The sequence below is a fragment of the Falco rusticolus genome, chromosome Z, assembly GCF_015220075.1.
Source record: "Falco rusticolus isolate bFalRus1 chromosome Z, bFalRus1.pri, whole genome shotgun sequence".
NCBI classification, from domain to species: domain Eukaryota; kingdom Metazoa; phylum Chordata; class Aves; order Falconiformes; family Falconidae; genus Falco; species Falco rusticolus.
Genome location: NC_051210.1, coordinates 37319549 through 37338777, shown reverse-complemented (window position 1 = coordinate 37338777; position 19229 = coordinate 37319549). Strand labels below are relative to the sequence as shown.

Below are 19229 nucleotides of genomic sequence, written 5' to 3'. Positions count from 1 at the left end.
ATTTTTGCAGTAGCTCTGAATTTCTAAAGAGAGCTTGAATTTTGCTTGTCCATTTAATGTCCTAGCCTGGACTGATTAAGATACCTTTTAGTTGTGCAATTGTCATCACTTGCATTTATTTTGGTAGGTAGTATTGGAATAAATCAATTTCTGATGGTCACGCCTTATGATTTTTTCAGCAGTCAGAAACAAAAAATGATGCTAGTGAAACTGAGCCTGAAGAAGGGTCAGAAAAGAAGAAAAAGAAGAAGAAGAAGAAGAAAAAAACAAAGTCACCTACTGATGTAGAGAAACCTCAAAATGAATCTACTACTATACAGGAACCACCAAGGATTGAGGTACGGTGAAGAGGTTGCTGTTGATACATGTTATGAGTATATTGAAACACTGAATGTTAACACAGCTTTGTACCAATTTAAGTTCATATCCCATTTTTAGGGGGTGTTGGTTCAGGTCCGTTTCAGTTGACATGTTTGTCAGAAATTACCGGTAGGGAACAGTTATGCTTTTTGACTTACATATTCAGTGAGCACAGAGGAGTGCAAAGAGGCTTAGGAGCAAATATGGAATGATGAGTCAGAGAGTCTGGATTTTAACAGGTAACAAAAATAAGTCAAATTTCCTAAATGAAAAATACTCTGTAGTAACTGTTGCAGAAAGCAAAGAGCACAAGGGCTGGGTACCATAGCGTGCCACAGTTTTAAAGAATATGGTACTAGTATTACAATTCTACCCATCTTGCATCTGGGAGCAATTTCTGTGTAACACAGTTGTCACTGCTTGCTGATTGCTAGTTCCAGGTGTTTTTCTAAATTCACATAGCTGTAATAAGCAGAGTAGTATTTTGAAACTTTTTGTATCGATATTGTGAGGGCTTTAGACCCTCCACATTAGAGAACTGTTGTATGGTCTGTGGTTTAACACCGCTTCACTGAAAGCCCAATATTGGGCAGCACCGTGTACATGTGTTTATTTATACGTTTGCTCTAGTGTACATAATGATCCGTCTGTGAAATGACAGCATAAAGAAGCATTCCTGGCTGGCTTCTGTTCTGTACGTTTTAACATGGAACATGGAGCAGAACTGTGGCTACGCTTTCTTTTCATTTGTCGTTCGTTATCCTGGAACAGCACAAGAAATGAAGAAATGACTGGTTATGGATGTCTGTGTTAGGGAGTTGTGGGTAGAATCAAAGATCTGCATGTTCTCTCTCTAATGAGAACATCTCAATTTTTACTGTGTGCTACCATACAACGTCTGACCTGTGAATGACTTACCATCTAAATGAAAAGAGAATGGCAGGAGTCATGGAAAATAGTAGGAAGGTAATTAGGCTATTGAAGACAAAAATGGGGAAAAAATGGTATGGAGTCATGGAACAGGACATATGCATTGCACTGAAATTCATGCTGTAGATGCAGCATCTGTTGTGGCAGGGAGGAATAGCTTGCAGACCCTTGTGGTTTGCTGGGAATTCTTGTGTGCTCATCTGTTTGAAAAATGGGTGAGATGCTTGTATGAAGCTCTTGAAAGCAAAGGGCATGAAAGGATCATACATGTGGAACTTCTGGCACCCAGGAGGTTTGAGAAAATTCTGCTATGTGCAGATAGGTGCTATCCAGAGCAGTATATTGGTTTGCTTACTAGTTTTATAAAAGTCATTCATTTATATACACTGTTAATGAACATAAATGGATGCATTTGGAGAAAAGTAATCCTGTTTTACCATACACAGTGGTAGGCCCTGAGCTAGTTATTTTCCCTGAGGGGGGAAAAAAATGAAGCTGCTATTGTAAATCCTGTCAGTCCTGGTAGTACTAGTCAAATGTGCAAACAGTGGTGGGAATTACTAAGAAAATAGAAAAGGAAATGGGTTATGATATTACATAAATCCAGGACATGTCCAGTCTAAAGATGGTGTGGATTTTGGTTTTTTGTGTTTCTGCCACTCCTTAAAAAAATACACATACTTGAACTAAAAAAGATAGACCAAAGGCTCCAAAAATAATGAAAAGGTATGAAGCAACTTCTGTGGGAGGCGAGACTGAATAAACTGACTTCTCGGTCTGTAAGATAGATGGTTAAGTGGGAATCAGAACTGATAAGGAAATAAAAAGGAAATTATTTGATGTCCTAATTAATGAATTAAGGTAAATATATGGAGGTGTAATTTTACACCGAGTGCTAGATTTTAATTACTCATTTTACTACAGGATGTTGCAAATGCCAGAAGTTAATTTTAATTCAGTATGTGATTGGACAGACCCAAATAAAAATTTAATTCTAGTGAGGGCTGTTTAAATGTGAAGGTACTACCTCTTGTTCAAGATGTCCCTAAGCAGGAAGAATGTGTTTATCAAACATTTTTCCCTTTCTTGCAGTCATCTTTTGGCATACTTCCAAGCTTCTTCAAAAATAGTAATGAGGTGTGTCTGTCCTTATGCTAGAGCTTCTGAGCTTGAACTTATTAAATTAAATCTTCTGGGCTGCAGAGTGTTAGTATGTTCAGTAGTATTGTATCACAGCTAAAAATGTGTCTCGGAAAGTGGGAGGAGAAGCAATTGAATGAAAACCAAGCTGGTGGATGAGGATCATTATGGTTGAGGTAGTGGCTATAAAGTGACCAGTGTGGAGCAAGCTCCAGCCTGTCTGCACTTAGTTAATCTGGAGTCCGGATAATGTATCCTTTACTAATAAAACTTACTCTCCCGTCTAAGCCTGCATAATCGCTTGAGTGATTTATCTGTTTATTTCCATACTGTAGTCAAGAGTTACTACCCTTTCGCCTGCCCTTTTTGTTCTTCACCACTCACATGTTTAAGGAAGAATTGCACAGGTGGAGACTACTGGAAGAAGAGGGAAGTTGTTTGTAAGGCTATTAAATGATCTGAAAAATACTCCTTTAGCAGATACTTACCTCTAATTATTTCTATTAGCTTACAGCAATAGCAAGCTGCAGTTGGAAGCGTTTCCCTTGTAAGTTCTTTCAGCCCTGAATTAGCTGCTGCATAAATGACTTAACCATTGTAGTGCTCATTATAGTTGGTGACACTGCACTTGGCTTCTGAATTTTTGTACAGTGAAACAGGGAGAAAATTGAATGTAGAAAAATCAGTTTTGAGAATATGGACTTAATAGTTCTTATGAAATCATCTTCTGATTTATTTGTTTAGGATGCTGAGGAGTTTCCTGATTTGGCAGCTGCTTCTGATAGGAGAAACAGGCTAGGATCTCAGAAGTCGTCTACTCTTGTCAGAAAGCAGTCTGAAGTAAGTAATCTTAGAACATTATCTGAATGTTAGGAAAATAAGGAGGAAAAGACTGAAAGTTTTAAGTGGGACTAAAGGTGGAATTCTTTTGATTAGATGTAGGTGCTTATGATACAAGGCTTTGCTCTTGGCAGTCCCCTTAGACATTATGTGGACTGTGAAGAGCTGCTCACTGTATTGAGTAGATTCATACCATTCCAAAGGTGACACCTTTTTGGTCTCTGAACTGCTGGGCTACACCTTCCGACATAGACACCTCTGTTATTTACACTCGGAGGTTAGTTGAGATTAATTGTGTTTATGTAGTTTATTTTCCTACAGGTAGTGTTCTAGTTTGATTTTGCATTTCATAGAAATAATAGTGAGACTCTTTCACTTTCTGCCTTTGCTGTTTGTTCATATAATCAAATTCCAAGGGCATCTGAACAGTGTAATGCTTTGTTCTCAAACTGTGTGAGGGTAAGAAATTGAATCTAACATCAGTTATAAATATGAGGAGTTTTTTTCGTTTCGGATTTTTTTTACATGAGTGAAATAAATCCTAAGGATTAATTTGGAGATTTATGTTTGGGGTTCATTCCCATATTAAATAAATCACAAGGATTGGAAATATGATTGCTCTTGCAAAAATAAAGGTGAAATTCTAAGCTTCTGTTGATTTGAAACTGGTTTTGCTGCTAGAAATTTTTGTCCTTGGTTTTGTTTCACTGTGAATATTAGTGGTTTAAAAAAAAAACAAACAACCTTGTTTTCTTTGAGGCAGTAAATTGCATTGACAGGAAGAATGAACATGAAAAGGCACAGTAATCATTCAGACCACATTTGTTACAAAGAAATTGCTATGCAGAGTTGCACCTCAAATGAAAGAAACCTTTTTTGTAAATGTGAAGTGGAATATAATCTCTCAAAGCTTACATGATCATTAAGTTGCTTATACTCCTCTGTAACAAATTTGATAATGAAGCTGCCCTGCTGTTTTTTCCTTCCAGATGAGAAAAAAAGGAAGGAAATGATTGGTCTGATTAAAGTAGTATAGCAGCCTTTCATACTTTTGGAAGGCCACAATAAGGTCTTCTCAGAGCCTTCTCTTCTCCAGGCTGAACAGCCCCAACTCTCAACCTTTCTTCATTGGAGAGGTGTTCCAGCCCCCTTGACAATTTTCATGGCTGTCCTATGGACCCCCTCAGACAGGTCCATGTCTTTCTCTTGTTGGGAACCCCAGAGCTGGATTCAGTACTCCAGGTGGGGTCTCATGAGAATGGAGTTGAGGGGGGAATCACCTCCCTGATCTGCTGGCTGCACTTCTTTTTACATAGCCCAGGAGGGAACTGGTTTTTTGGACTGTAGGCGCACATGACTGGCTCACATCCAGTTTTTCATCCATCAGCACCCCGAAGTCTTTCTCTGCAGGCTTGCTCTCGATGCACTGATCCCCCAGCCTGTACTGATATTGGGGATTGCCCTGACCCAGGTCCAGAACCTTGCACTTCACCTTGTTCAACTTGGTAATGTTAACACAGGCCCACTCCTCAAGTCTGTCAAGGTCACCCTGGGTGGCGTCCCTTCTCTGAAGCATTTCAACTTTACTACTCAGCTTGGTGTCACTCACAAACTTGTTGACGGTTGTACTCAATCCCACTGTCTATGTTCCATTTGAAATCAAAATCATCTTTACTTTACCCTTTTCCATGTGTCTTTAAATATTTTCTTTTCCTCCTTGTCAACCTTTGTCTCTAAATTTCAAAGTTTCATGTCCCTGATGAGCCTTGGTATGGTTTGTCTCCCGTGCTGGATGGAACTCCCAAGGTGGATGGACTGTCAGGGAAGCAAGGTTCATCTTCTATATTAGAAAGAAAGAAAACACAGGTAAATCAATTCATGTTGAAAACAAGTTTGCAACTCAAAATGACAAAGGAAATTAGTATATTTAAATATAAGACTAAGTCCAAGCTCATCTGTGGTTGTATTTGTACTTTGTTGCTCATAATTTGAGATAAGTGACAAGATCCTCTTGATTAAAAGCACTGTAATAATTGGCTAGCCTCCAGTTTATGATACAGTGTTTAGGGAAAAATTCTAGCTTTTCATTAATGTCTGCAAGCTTCAGATACCAGGAATTTTTCTTCCACCTGTATTACTTGATCATGGCATAAATCCAGTCCAACCTGATTGTCCTAAGGAGTTGGGAACATCTTAAAAGTGGTTCTGCCAGATTAAGACAAGGAGGCAAGGAGATCCACTTAGCTTGGGGCAAGGAGGAAAAATACAAAGCAGCAGTGAAGTCAGTAAGTAGTTCTGTGCTGAGTAGGTTCTAGTATAGCTCTGATGCAAGATGAGATCCTAGGCTCAGAAGGAAGTGACATTCCTTAACCCTATTGTAACAAAAGCTGTAGTGAATTGATCCTCCAGGATAAGACTCCTAAAAGTACAGAGTCTTAGAGTCACTTCCTTAGCATGTTCTGCTGTCATAGTTTGCCCTTTCATAGTCTTTGCTAGATTATTTATTTGTAATCTTTGTATATTCTGAATCCTTAAATGTGGTACTAAGTTGGGACACTGCTTTTGCCTGCTGTTCAAAGCAGACAGGTTACTGCTTATAAGGAGGTGGTACTTAAAGGTGATGGCCTCTCTTGTTAATAAGGCATTGAAGATAATGATGTATATTACAATCACACATCCTGGAAGATTCACTGCTTTTAACAAAATTTTCAATTTTGGTAAGCCTTTTCTGTTTTTCAGAGGTAGGTGGCAGTCTGACCAAAGTGGGAGTCTGACATGTAGCACCTCCTTTATTAAAGACTTTATACTTCTATGCTTTATTCCGGTAGCTATTCAAATGTTTTTTGAATGGTTTGTGATTTTTTTACTTTTCACATTGAAGTTGATCAAAATGCTTTCATTGAATCAAGTAAAAAATCAAAATTACAATGGATGAAGGCGTTAAGAGTGTATTACAAATACACCATACAAAATAACGGTCTTTACATTCTGACATGGAAACCATTACTGATTGGTACTGAACTTGTTCAGGAAACATCCAGAAGCAGTGGTAAGAAGAGTCAGATTCCTGTGCAACTGGATTTGGGTGGCATGCTGGCAGTCTTGGAGCAGAAGCAACAAACAGAGAAGTCAAAGCAGTCTTCTAAACCTGTGGTGTTTTCAGGTATTGGTTACAATGAAATTGCCTTTCTTTCAACTTGAACTGTTTTTAGATATTCAAACACTAAATATAGCCTGATTTTTGATTTCTAATGATTTCTGAACATGCAGGCAGAAGCACAGCTCACAACATATAAGAGCAAATGAAAGTTCTTAAAAAGAAACTGTAAAAAGCATGGTAGTCTAAATTGCTTGGGAAGACTTGGGGAAAGAAAAATCTTCAGGACTAATATTTACATATGGTATTCTTTTAGAAATCATTGAGGTGATTGAACTTTAGCTTTGAGAATACTAATGTTTGTTGAAGTTTTTGCTTTGTCTTAAATATGTGTGTTGCTGTTGTGATCTGAACCTGCAGGAAGGGGCTTCACAGTAACAAAGGTTTTCTTACGGTGTTCTGATGCTAGAAATCCTAGAGCTGTAACTTCAGTGAAAAAGTTGCTTTGCCAACACAGGGTTAATCAGCCCAAGCCAAAGGATGAGTTCTGCCATATCTGATGATTGTGAAGTAACTGCTGTTAACAAAATGCTAGGGTGATGGAGAGAATCTTTCAGACCTTGTGGATGCATAACTAGGAAGCAGAAACAAATAGCTTGGTGTCTTTTTCATTGTAGGTCAAAATTTAGCCTTGGCTATATTCAGAATATTTTGCAAAAGGAAGCATGATGTTTGCTAGAATTTTGTAATGATAAAATTTCTCTCCTTATTTCAGTAACAAGTTTTAAAAAAATTATTTCAGAAAGAGAGGTAATCGTGAGAGAATTAATCTCACAATGTATGATAGCTGAAGTTTTAAATAAAAAGCTCAAAATACCGAGCGTTGATGAATTTTTCCCCCCCTTCATTAACTGAGAGAACTTTAAGATGCTTTTTAAAATTCTTTTTCTGCAATTGAGCTCTTTTCTTCATATGAGTCAGTTAAAATCAGTGCTGCAGAGGTGCTAATAACCAGTTTTGTTCCTACAAAATTATATAGTGCATGGAATGGTGAGTAGATGGTAGAGCACAAAAGGTATGGGTCACAAAACCTATTCTCCAATACTAAATTGCCTGTGTCTGAATCTGCAGCAGAAGAAATATTATGTGTCATGTTTGTAACCTGGAAATAAAAGGCAAATGTTAACTCAGCTTTATAGCTTTTTTTAACATTCAACACACCCATTAAATTGGTGTGTACCAAAATGTAACTTTAGTTTGTGAAGTGGCATTGTGCTGACCTCTGCAACCAGAGGAGCAGAGTGAGCAAGGAGGGCAAGCAGTATGGCTGCAGACAAAAGTTACCTTATTCCGCTTCATTTTGTAAATAATGTATGGATGGAACAGCACAGTAAATGAAGATGGCTTAAGACAAGCTGTCAGAAGCTTTGGGTGTTTTTTAGAGAGGAGGGGCTGCACAAAGGTTGAAGCTCTTTCCACTGATACTTGCATCATCCTCTTCATTGACTTGCAAATGTAACCTGGTTTATATTGCAGGTAACTGAAGTTTGACAAAGTGCTCTCAGGATACAGCAATTCCTACTGATTTCAACTTGAAAAAGGAGAGTAGTTTTTAGGGTGTGAGGTCATGGCTTGGAAGGTCCAGGTTCAGTGACTTGGCCAGTTGTTTAAATCTTCTGTGCTCTAAACCCGCTGAAAAATGCAAGTAAATTAGATAGTTGAGAGTGTGCTGAGACTTAGCTGTAGCTTTGCATTACTCATTGCCCATCTGAAAATTAACTTCAACTTCATTAAGCTTTAACAATTGGTAGGAGTAAGTGCTTCAGATTATTTACAGCAATTAAGTCTAAAATCTGTAATACTGCAACTCAGTATTTATCTTAACGCAGTACAGTATCTATGGAGGAGGAAATGCCACTACCATGAAACATGGAGATTCCCGAAGGTTTACTAAGCCATGGTGGTGTTGAAGATAGCTTGGAGTGCAGTGTTTTGCCAAAATCTGATTTTGAGAATTCAGGGACAGAGCTTGTGATTCTAGTTGTATAATAACAGTAGAGGACATACCAGTCTTTTGGGAGGAGTATCTTAATTTAAAAACATTGTTTAATGACATAGGATTGCCTATAAATATTTTTAATAGAAACACAACAGAAATTTAGTATGTGTACAGTAGTCCTAATCCAGTCATTAAACTTGTGTTGGATTCTTGTTTGGGTACTTGTTATAGTTGATGCAGACTTTTTCTCTTTTTTTTTTTTTTTGTTTTTTGGTTTTTTTTTGTTAATCTCAGTTGGTGGTGCCATACCATTGCTTTCTAAAGAACCTGCTACAGCCACAAAAAGTCACCGTTTAAACCAGGGAAAGATGCCTCATAACCCTTTGGATTCCAGCGCTCCATTGGTAAAGAAAGGGAAACAGAGAGAAGTCCCTAAAGCAAAGAGACCAACACCTCTTAAAAAGGTGCTCATATTTTTCCTTAAATAGTAGGATAGAGGCTAGTGTAACCTCAGTATTATACTGAGTCTGTTAAACTTCTGATGTGGAGATCTGCATCTCAGTGTCCGCTTGTCTAAATTGAATTGTAGCTTTCCTTGGTTTAGAAAAGGGGAGAGGAGGGTGGAGGGGAATAGGGGAGTCTTACTATTATATAGAATTTCTCCCAGAATGTATTTTCTCAGTTAAATCACTTGATAGCTGAAGAAGTACCACTACAAAAGTGTCCATGCATCATTGATACAGGGAATATCCAAAGAAGTTTACTTGGTTTGGACAAGATACGCTTATTTGCAGGGCTGGGGAGAATGGGTCAAACAGAAGTAGTATTTAATGTTTCTGTGCTCTTCCAACCAGAACTTCAGCTAATTCTGCAGCAATTAGTGTTAGATCCACCTGTCAGTTTTTCTTGTATCTTTCTTCTTTGCCCATTCATGTTGCTTCCTGTCATGTCTTCTATACGAAGGATTTTGAGATGCCACTTCATGGTCTGGAACAATTCTTATGGAGCTAGTGAAGGTAGTTTAGGGTCATTCTGTGCTGCTTAGTTGAATTTGAGAACTGTACAATATAAACAACATATAACAAAACCTGGGGGATGATTCTCATTACTGTGTCTTCTGGCTCTACTATCTTCATGCCATCTATTTCCAAAGTAAGTTTGAGAAGATGAAAATTGTTTTGTCTGTGAAATATCTATGTTCCGAGTATGGTAGGGAGCTTATTTTTGTTCATCTTTCACAAATGCAAATGGAGAAATTTACTTTTGCAATTAGATTCTGTGATATAATTAATTAAGAATTTGGGGTAGATGAGCTGAGGTAGCGGTCACATATACAATGACTGCTTCTTAGCAGCTATGAAAGCAGAGAAAGAAGTATGTTTCAGGAAAATGATGATTGCTTTTACCTGCAGTAGCATGTTTGGATCCAGCACATGTCCTACTCTCCTTCCTTCCATCTACCATACAGCTCAGTTATCCTTTTTCTTCAAACAACAAATTCAGAGACAGCAGTCTGATAGACTGACACAATATTTGTAACCAGGGAGTAAAAGGAAAGAGTAACTGTGCATGCACCACATGTGCGCTCTCTACACTTCCCCGCTCCCCCCACCGCCCCCGGCCAATTGGCAGTCTGAAGGATAAAGAGGGAAACTTTTTCACCTAGTTCTCTGTATTCAATCAATTCATTACTTTAAATTTAGTTATGCACTTGTTGATCCCTAGTAATTATTTTCTCCACTGAAACCCTGGTAGTCAAAGAAGTAGTCCTTTTCTATGTAAATTTAGGGAATATCTTTCCTTCTTTTTATGTGCAAATTAAAAAAAAACTCAAATGTTGTAAAATTTGGATGATAGTGTCAAACTTCTTTATGAATGGTCTATATGTAACCACTTGGTAAGAGAAGGTGCTTTGTTATCGGTAACATTTAATTTATTTGAGTTTTATATGTTCTTTTTTTTTTTTAGATTATTCTGAAAGAAAGAGAACAACGAAAACAGCAGCACCTGTTAGAACAGACAGCAGTACCAAAAGATGGAGATAATATTTGTAAGTCTGCAGAAAATGTTGCTGAGGATAAAACGCTTCTACAGGATAGTCAAGCAGGTATCTTTCAGGAGAAGGCTATAATACCATATGTAGATAAGAGATTTGAGAGGAAGCATGCTTAGTACTTTCAAAAATGTGTAGCAAATACTGCCAAATAAAAACTAGAACTTCAGAATTTGCCAGAATTCATCTTGGGCTTATGTAGAGTTTGAAGTGTGCCAAAGCTGACAGCCAATGTACTTGAGTAATTGGGATTCTGATTACTGTTCCACACTTCTATGCCTGTTGGATTATGTGTTGTAATGAAAGTGTTTGCATCTCTCTGGCAGTCTGTTTAAAAAGAGGTATAATAATAAAAACTAAGAGAGAAACAAACATATGACCTGTTCCCCTGCTACCACAGACTGATAGAGTACTGAAGTAATGACTGTTCAAGAGGTACTCAACAAGTTAGTCTTGTCATGGTGCTTTTTGGTCTGTCTTTTCATTGAAGTATCTTCATTTACATTGATAGCAGTTCCTGTAACGCAAGTTGCTGAAGTGCTTCTGGAGAGCACCGGGGTCAAGGATTCCACAGAAGGTTCTATGACTTCAAAGCAGCTAACTTCTCGTCTTCCAAAAATCCATAGTAGGAATTTTAGAGAGTAAGTATTGGTTGTATTGATGTCTGGTTTTCCACAGTGTGACTGATACAGCATTTTTCAAACAAGATACTTCAGTTGCATTCTGCGGAACACTACTTGGAGGTTTGTCTGAAGGTTCTAATTACTTTTTTTCCCCGTTTTTTTGGAAGCTGACACACAAAGAAATTATGTCCAGAGAAATAGTCTATACATTGTAATTCTCACTTCAAAACACATGTTTCTTGAAGGAAAAAAAGATCAGAAATTCATTAGAGGCTAAGGAAGGAAAAGGAACTGCTGTTAAAGTATCTTATTTTTAATAAATGGGAGTGCCAGCTTACTACCAGAGTAGTCCATCTTACTTATTTTTAGCCTGTACTTTGGTTTTCTGCTGCCAGACCAAATGGCAAAAATGTAAAGACTGTGACTAGCTAGATGACATTTTCATGTTGTGGCTAAGCAAAGAAATAAAGGGAAGATTTATGGGTTACTATGTAGAAATACTTTTAGGTTTTTTAAACAAGCATGTATACATGTTTCCCTGTAGAAGAAGAAATAGTCATTACTATATGTGAAGAGATCAGAGATCCAGTGACAGATTATAACAGTTGCTTTAGGTTAGCAGTGTTTTAACTTGTAGTTTTCCTCCCATAAAGGCACCTCTGGCCTTTTTGCAGTTCAGGTTATAGTAATAGCTGATATTGATACAGCTGTTCTTTATCTCCCTGATGCCGTGTGTTAGCTCTAATTTAACTTTTAGTTGCTTTAAAAATCAAGTAATTGGTGTCTTTGCCACACTGTTTTACTGAAAACACAGTTTGGGTTGAACTTGTACAGGGAAAGTCAGTCCTACCTATTACATACAGGGTGTAGAGCATTCAGCAAGGCTTAGAATATGTTGTCTTTACACAAATTTTTCAGTTTTCTAGTTTTCACAACAAAAAAATTTTCAGTGTTTTAGTAGACTTGTTTTTGAGACTTAGTGAAATGGAATGAAAATAGTAAATAAACTCTTGTACCTTAACATTTTGAGATAATTGTATCTTTTAAGATCCAGGATAGGTCTTGTCAAGTGGCAAATATGATATGATATCTTTCTGTTGACTGCACAATTGAGATATCTTTAGTTTTCTCTTTAGAGTCATCTTTACCGAATGATTTTTTGTGTAAAAGATGGGCAGAAGAAAATAATTTGGAACCCTGAGCTTTCCCAGGGAGTACTAGAAGGGTGAAGTACATCTGGGTTTGTCTTTATGAACACCATAAGGCTGTAGTCTGATAAGTGAAATAGGATGACAGACAAAAAATACGAACCTGTGGAGGAGGAGGAATTTGATCCAGGTTTCCATCTTTGTTATAAGTAGCCTTGTATTTATAGAAATAAGTAAGAATGTTATACTTTGGTTGCTGTACTTGGATTTAATGAGGTCAGAATTAATGCTTTCAGAAAAATGCTTCACTATAAAAATGTGTATGTATGTTTTTTGGTATAGGTTTAGTGTACATGTGTGTATGCATTTTTAGTAAAGTTTGGTAGGGGAGCCAGACACCACAAGTAAAAAAATCTTCTGTAAGTTCTCAGCCACTGAAAAAAGTAAGTTTTTGTTTTTAAGTATATAACAAGTGTGTTTGGTATGGAAACAGAAAAAATTACAAGGACATAGAATAGAAGGTAAACTATTTATATTTTACATATTATGTATTTATGTTACAGTTTTAATTTTAGGGGTTTTAACATTTAATTGATTCTTTCTTCCAGTTACTGCAGCCAGGTACTTAGTAAAGAAGTTGACAGTTGTGTGACAGATCTCTTAAAAGAACTGGTTCGTTTCCAAGATCGCTTGTATCAGAAAGACCCAGTAAAGGCCAAGATAAAACGCAGGCTTGTTATGGGTCTTAGAGAAGTTTTGAAACATCTGAAGCTGAAAAAACTGAAGTGTGTCATCATCTCTCCTAACTGTGAAAAGATTCAGTCAAAGGGTAAATAAGTTTAAAAAAAAATAATAATGTTTGTTAAATAAAAGAAATGCAAAAAAGCAGACTCGGTATGCTGGCAGCAGTTATTATTATTGGAGGAACTTATTTGAATAGCCTTTGAAATCCAGTCATACAAAGATGCCTGTGTTCTTCGGGCTGTTGGCTGCTGTGCAGCTGAAGGGTGAGCTGAGTCAAGCTATCTGGGGTGGGAGAGGTTACCTGACACCAGGATCCGTTTAGGTATTGATTTGCAGTGCAGCTGCACAGCAGGTTGCACTGGCACAGCTGAGAAGGCAGAGGTTGCTGATGCCTGCTGTGCCACCCCAAGAGGTCCTGCTATCAGTCTCTTTTAGGCCACCGATTGATTGTAAGTTGTCAGTGACCGTTTGGTTAGCATTTGTTGCAATTATTATCATTACTTTCTATTAACTTTCAAATAATTTCTTAGCAGCTGGGTCTTTTTTTAATACCAGATTAGACTATACTATACATACAACAAAATGCAGAACAGTAGCAGTCTAAGGATACTGCTAATTAAGAACTGAGAAAAAAAAAAGACAAATTGTCATTTAGAAATTGAGATCTGATGCTGTTATTGAGATCCATGTATTTTTTCCTAGAGGCTCTTGTAATTTCAAAATGCATCCATAATCTTGGGGTATTTTTGCTGTCTTTTATCAGTACTGTCCAGTAGTTATATTCAGGTTGAATAGTGTCATTCTTTGCTAATTCTACTGTCTGTTCTAGGTGGGTTGGATGAGACTCTACACAACATTATCGACTGTGCCTGTGAACAGAATATCCCATTTGTTTTTGCCCTTAATCGCAAGGCTCTAGGCCGCTGTGTGAACAAAGCAGTGCCTGTGAGTGTGGTGGGGATTTTTAGCTATGATGGGGCTCAGGTAAGCTGAAATGTGTAGGTTCGTGGGTTTGTTTATTTTTTACCTGTAACGGGAGAAAAAATACTCTAAGGTTTTGTTTGTTTTGCTTTTGTACACTTAGGGTCTTTATCCCAGGTCAGTGGCTTACATGAAAAATTCTTCTTGTTTTGGAACTACAGCCACTTAACACTGTTCAAAACAAGTAGTTTGGCCATCTCTTCCTGACATCCTCTTCATCTAGATCTCTTTCCAGTCCGTTGTTTTTTTTTTCTAGAGGATTGGTGTTTTTGTAAATGCTTATAAATGGCTTGCTTTTCGTGTCTTTATGTGGTACTTAGCTGCTTAGCTTTTATATGTGAACGTATGTTTCTAATAAGGAATATTCATTACAGTTTGTCATAGAAATGTGAGAAGTTACTATATGATTTAAGCTCTACAAATATTGTTTATTTCCATAGGACCATTTTCATAGAATGGTACAATTGACAACAGAGGCCAGGAAAGCCTACAAAGATATGATAGCAGCTTTAGAGAAAGAAGCTGAAGGAGGACTAAAAGAAACCCAACCCAGCATCTCAGCCACAGAATATGAAAAAAACAGTTTATCAGAAATGGGTAAAACATCTTTCAAGGACTCTGATGAGGATGTACCTAATTATAGTGAGTATTTACCGACTTGTTTCTTCATTCAAAGGGCTCTTTGAGTTCTACAATTTGCAGTGGAACAAATGACACCTGACACTTACGTGGTTAGTAGAGGGGGAAATTCTGCTTTTCTGTGGTGTACCCCCTCTCCAAATTTTATAAACCTGAGGTCAACTCTTGCTGAGAAAGTCTTAGAGAAAATTCTTCTCTGAAATCCACCGATGGCAAGCAGTACTCATTTGTCAGAGGAGGTTTAACAGAGGCTCCTTATTATTTATATTTGTTAAAAAATTATGAAGTGTTTTTCTACAAGTGCATACTCTGTAACTCTATGGTGGACTTCAGTTTTGTATTGAAGCCTGTTGGAGATGCATCTTTCTGTCCATAAGTGTTCATGTTTTATAAAGGCCTCCCACTTCTTAAAATACTTTTCTCCAGCTCTGCTCATATAGTTACCAGCCAATAACAGTAATCAAGATACTAGGCAACTTAAAAGTGCTTTGAAAGTTTTGAGAAGTTCCGAGCCTTTTTTAAACTTGGATCCACCTTCAGAGTTACTCTTGGCTTGAGTAGGGGGGCTGGGTGCAAGGACCTTAATGGATTACATCACTCCATAGTATTCTTTCTTGTGTCATCTGATGTCGTGTGGTATACATGCTAACAAGCCCATTTGCTAATTTACCTCAGCACTTTGAGGAGGAAGGAGAGAATCAGTGTGACTTTTCACTTAAGTTTTTCCTCAAGTATTATACAGTAACCTCTTTGTTATTTTTTGTTTTTTTGTTTGTTTGTTTGTTTTTATTTTATTCCAATATTCCCTAGTTAAAATCTGGAAGAGAAAACTTGAAGAAGAGTATAACCCATATGCACTGGAACTGGAAGAGAGTGCAACTACTGACGTGATAGTGAATTCAGAAGAGCATCAGTAAATCCAGATCCAATTTGATTGGGCATTTCATATTTTTTTTTTTTTTCCAGATCTTTAGGAATAGGATAGTAAAGTAAATTTAAGGTTTTAAATTTAAGAAGTATCTGAACTCAGCCAAGTAAACTGCTCTGAATCACTTTAAGCAAAATGCACACTGGAGCACAGGAGGCACTGGCTAATGCTTTTACTTTCTATGTATTTGGATGTACTATAGCAGATGAGAACAACAAATTGTCTGAGCCATTTGAACTGGCTTGGTTTAGTGGTCAAAAAACCCCACAAACTTCAGTGGTTTTATGGACTAGCGTTGATTTGTTAGTGATACAGTATACCAAAAGAACTTGCTAGAAAGATGGTTCTATTTGCAAAAAGATACCATGAGCCAAAAGATTGGGGCTTGGTTATTTTTTTTTTTTCAAACTCTCGTTTAAAGAACTTCACATGGTTTTTGATTGTGGGTTTGGTTTGTTTTTTTTTTCTTCTGAATAAACCTGCTCAGATGGGCAGGCTGGCATCAATGTCACTTTCTTTTGGGCAGGCAGCTTGTTTGAAACTAATTAAGGAAGGCCATGATGACATAGTTCCCAGTTAGCTCTTCTGTGTGGTATTCTGTTCTTCTGGGATCATACAGCAGGTGTAAAGCAGAGAGCATGGACTACAAACATCTGAAATTCCTGAAGTGAAAATGCTCTGTTTATGGGATTTCTAACATTAATTAAGTGTACAGGGATGATGTTTCTGCTGCTACTGAGACTAGTTTATTGTAGGTCCTGCTTTGAAGGTAGAGGGTACGAAGGACAGCAAATGTACCAGCCTGCTATCCTGTCTGTACCTTTTCCAGGCTGACAGGCTCTTCATTCCTTCAGTTTGGGGTTGTGTCAGCATACATATAAATGAAAGAGGTTTTGATCAATCTCAGTTTGTTTTTAAGGTAGGGAAAATTTTTACCTTACAGGAAATAAAATTTTAAAAACAAAATGTGCACATAATGGTGGTGGAGCACCTTAGTGGGAATGTCCTATATAAATACCATTGTTTACAAGTTGCAGACCCAAGAGGACAAATGCAAAGAAAGTCATTGGAGTATGCACGTGTAACTTATGTCAGCTGTTCTGAAAGGTGGTATAGATGCCATGTGCTGCTGCCAGCATCTCTGAAGTGTGCCTGTAAGTGCTTCATCACATTGAACGTTTATAGTGCAATATTTTGGAAAGTAGCTGCCTTGTGAAGTTAGACATGATATAAAAACTTTAAATAATTCTAAACTTCAAACAATTTTGTAGAATGTAAATTGTATAAAATCTGTTAACAATATATTGATTCTATAAAAGTACGGTTGTGACTTAAGTAAACTCTTCTGGTGGGCATTTAGTAATACTTGAAATGTCAGTTTTGAGGAAGAACATTGCTAAGGAAAGCCAGCCTTAAGATGAAATGCACAGTTGGTCACTAGTTATGTGATCCTTTTGTATTAGTTTCTTCTAATCTTAAATGGAAATTGAGGGTGACAGATCCCAGTGATGAAATATGGTTTTGGATAGCCCAGTAATCCTTGATCCAGAGGTAAGTTGTGATTTATTGCTTGTGTCTGCACTACTTTGATACACATCCAAAACTCTCTGAACCTAGTCACTGCATGGAATGGCAACCAGTCAGTGAAGACCATATTAACTGCTTTTTTTTTTTTTTACCATATTTTCTATTTTGTATTACTGTAGAAGAGCATGAAAAGTTACTTTAGAAACATTGCAGATTGTTCAGAATCTTAGGGAGTTATTTCTTGTTCTTAGCATGTAGCAAAGAAGTTTACTATAAGGGGTCACAGATGTGTTCACCAATTCTGTTACACAGATGTTCTTTCACAAAGTTGAGCTCAACAAAAATCTGCCAGTCTTTTTTTAGTACTTGGAGTATTTTGCTGCAGATATAAGGCAAAACTCAGGCTATTCTTATCTAAAACTCTGACCGTAATGCAATAATTTATGATTGCCAATGTGAAAAATGGGGAAAATTATTTGTGTACAAGAATTTTCACCCTGTATGTGTGACCACAAGGTGGTCTGGTATTGGGGGGGGGGGAAGTCATTCAGGAAGGTTGTAGAGTGAGGAGAATGCTTTCTTCAATGTGGGAAACTAATTAATTTAAATCTTACCAGTTAGGGGATAACCTAGGATAAGTACAAACCTTTCTGCTTTCATTTGTCCCCATGGACCCAAGGTATAATCTTAGGTGGCTTCTTACTTGCTTCCCGATTGTTGAAAACCATTCAGAAGGCAAAACAGAAAACTTGAATTATGCCTCAGACTTTTGTTTATTAGATGCAGCAGGACAAAACTCTGAACAGCACTGCAGTAAAACAATTTTACTGTGGATTGAATAGGTCCTCACATTTTCAATCTGCAGTTCGCTAGGAATAGTCTTACACTTCATGCAACACAATTCTTTTAAAGCTACCACAGTTATCTCAAAACGTAGATTAATAATTTTCAAAAACTAGAGTCTGCTTTAACTTGGGTGCTTTGTAATCTATATTTCAAGTATCAGTCAGAAGTTCTTTATTTGATACAGAAACTCTGTCGCCAGAGGAAATGTGTTTGAACAAATGAACTTGCTGACACCAGAAAGGAATGCTTTTCAAAACACTGGGAACAGAGTGTAAGGGTAAACATATTAAAAGAAAATAGAGAAGTTCAAGTGCCTTTAAATAAACATGATCCACATATTATTAATCTCTAAATCTTATGTCAGGATCCTCAAGCCCAAAATTAACTGGCTTGCTTAATGAACTTGAAACAGAAGCCATACGTCATACTGTATTGTTTGAACAGCACAAGTCTTATCGAGACAGCTTTTGTGTTTTCATTAAGCTGAAATAACTGGCATCAGGAAACCAGAGACAGTTTACAGTATGGGATGGGTCACCTTTCTTGTAGCATGTTACTTAGTTGTTCTTTGGTGCAGTAAGAATATCCTCTTCTACCTCAGGCTTCAGGTGATTCTCCTGAATATTGATTTTATTGCCAGCACTAGCACTCACAAATACCCCTTTGAATGCTGTGATATTAAGAGTACTGGGTACAGTTTAACTTGCATACGTTTCTCCTAGCCTGTTCATTCCTTTGTCCGTTAGAGGCCGTTTATCTTGTTGCAGCTCTCCTGAAGAAGAAAACAGTTCAGAATGATGTGTTAATACTGCTTTAAAAATTAAAATGGAGTTTAAAGGTTGCCTATACTAATGTTCCATATGCAAAAAACATGTGTTGTATCCAAAACTTATTCAAAGTAATCTTTGTTCTAACTCTTAGTAGAAAAATGTTAAAAGTAGGGACTGGTTTTTTTTTTAAGGAAGGCCAGCTTTGGTGGACAGTAGGCTCTGCAGTCCGGTTGGATGTGATGAAATTAATATACATTCAGTATACACAGACTTACCGTGTTGGGCAGGATGAAGGAGCGAGATGACATAACCGTAATACATGTCGTAGATTGAGCAGATTTTACAGCAGAGAGGGTCAAGAATGATGATGGGACAGGAACGCTAATCTCTTCGTTATATAAATATATCTGGTTGCAGAAGCCTTGTAGGCTATTTGTAAAACTGGGACTGTAGTACATCCAGTAGAATAACACTGTAGGACATAATATTTTTCCAAAAATTCTTACCCACGTTTCCCTCCAGTTTTGCATCATCTTGTCATGTTCATTAATGGCATTTCTCCAGGTATCAAATTCTTTGGTCCATCCATCCTGACCAGCACTAC

General features: G+C 37.3%; 2 protein-coding genes across 20 annotated transcripts in view; one reads left to right on the top strand and one right to left on the bottom strand.

Moving 5' to 3' along the window:
- SECISBP2 (SECIS binding protein 2) overlaps positions 1-15993 on the top strand; it is a 27988-nt gene extending 11995 nt beyond the window's left edge. For 13 of the 18 annotated variants that reach the window (XM_037374411.1, XM_037374399.1, XM_037374408.1 and 10 more), the window contains 11 exons: positions 180-338; positions 3175-3270; positions 5017-5136; positions 6301-6433; positions 8661-8830; positions 10335-10473; positions 10931-11060; positions 12799-13019; positions 13764-13918; positions 14356-14557; positions 15365-15993. In XM_037374411.1, coding sequence (XP_037230308.1) covers positions 180-338; positions 3175-3270; positions 5017-5136; positions 6301-6433; positions 8661-8830; positions 10335-10473; positions 10931-11060; positions 12799-13019; positions 13764-13918; positions 14356-14557; positions 15365-15471 — 1632 coding nt within the window. In that variant the 3' untranslated portion in view covers positions 15472-15993. The remainder of the gene's footprint in view (positions 1-179; positions 339-3174; positions 3271-5016; positions 5137-6300; positions 6434-8660; positions 8831-10334; positions 10474-10930; positions 11061-12798; positions 13020-13763; positions 13919-14355; positions 14558-15364) is intronic. The other 5 variants (XM_037374402.1, XM_037374400.1, XM_037374404.1 and 2 more) reach the window with 4 other exon arrangements.
- The window catches only part of SEMA4D (semaphorin 4D), a 99565-nt gene continuing 96231 nt past the window's right edge, over positions 15896-19229 (bottom strand). Inside the window, exons 17-18 of one of the 2 annotated variants that reach the window (XM_037374421.1) lie at positions 19132-19229; positions 15896-18627 (exon numbers count right to left, since the gene is read on the bottom strand). In XM_037374421.1, the coding sequence (XP_037230318.1) occupies positions 18598-18627; positions 19132-19229 (128 nt within the window). In that variant the 3' untranslated portion in view covers positions 15896-18597. The other variant, XM_037374420.1, reaches the window with a different exon arrangement.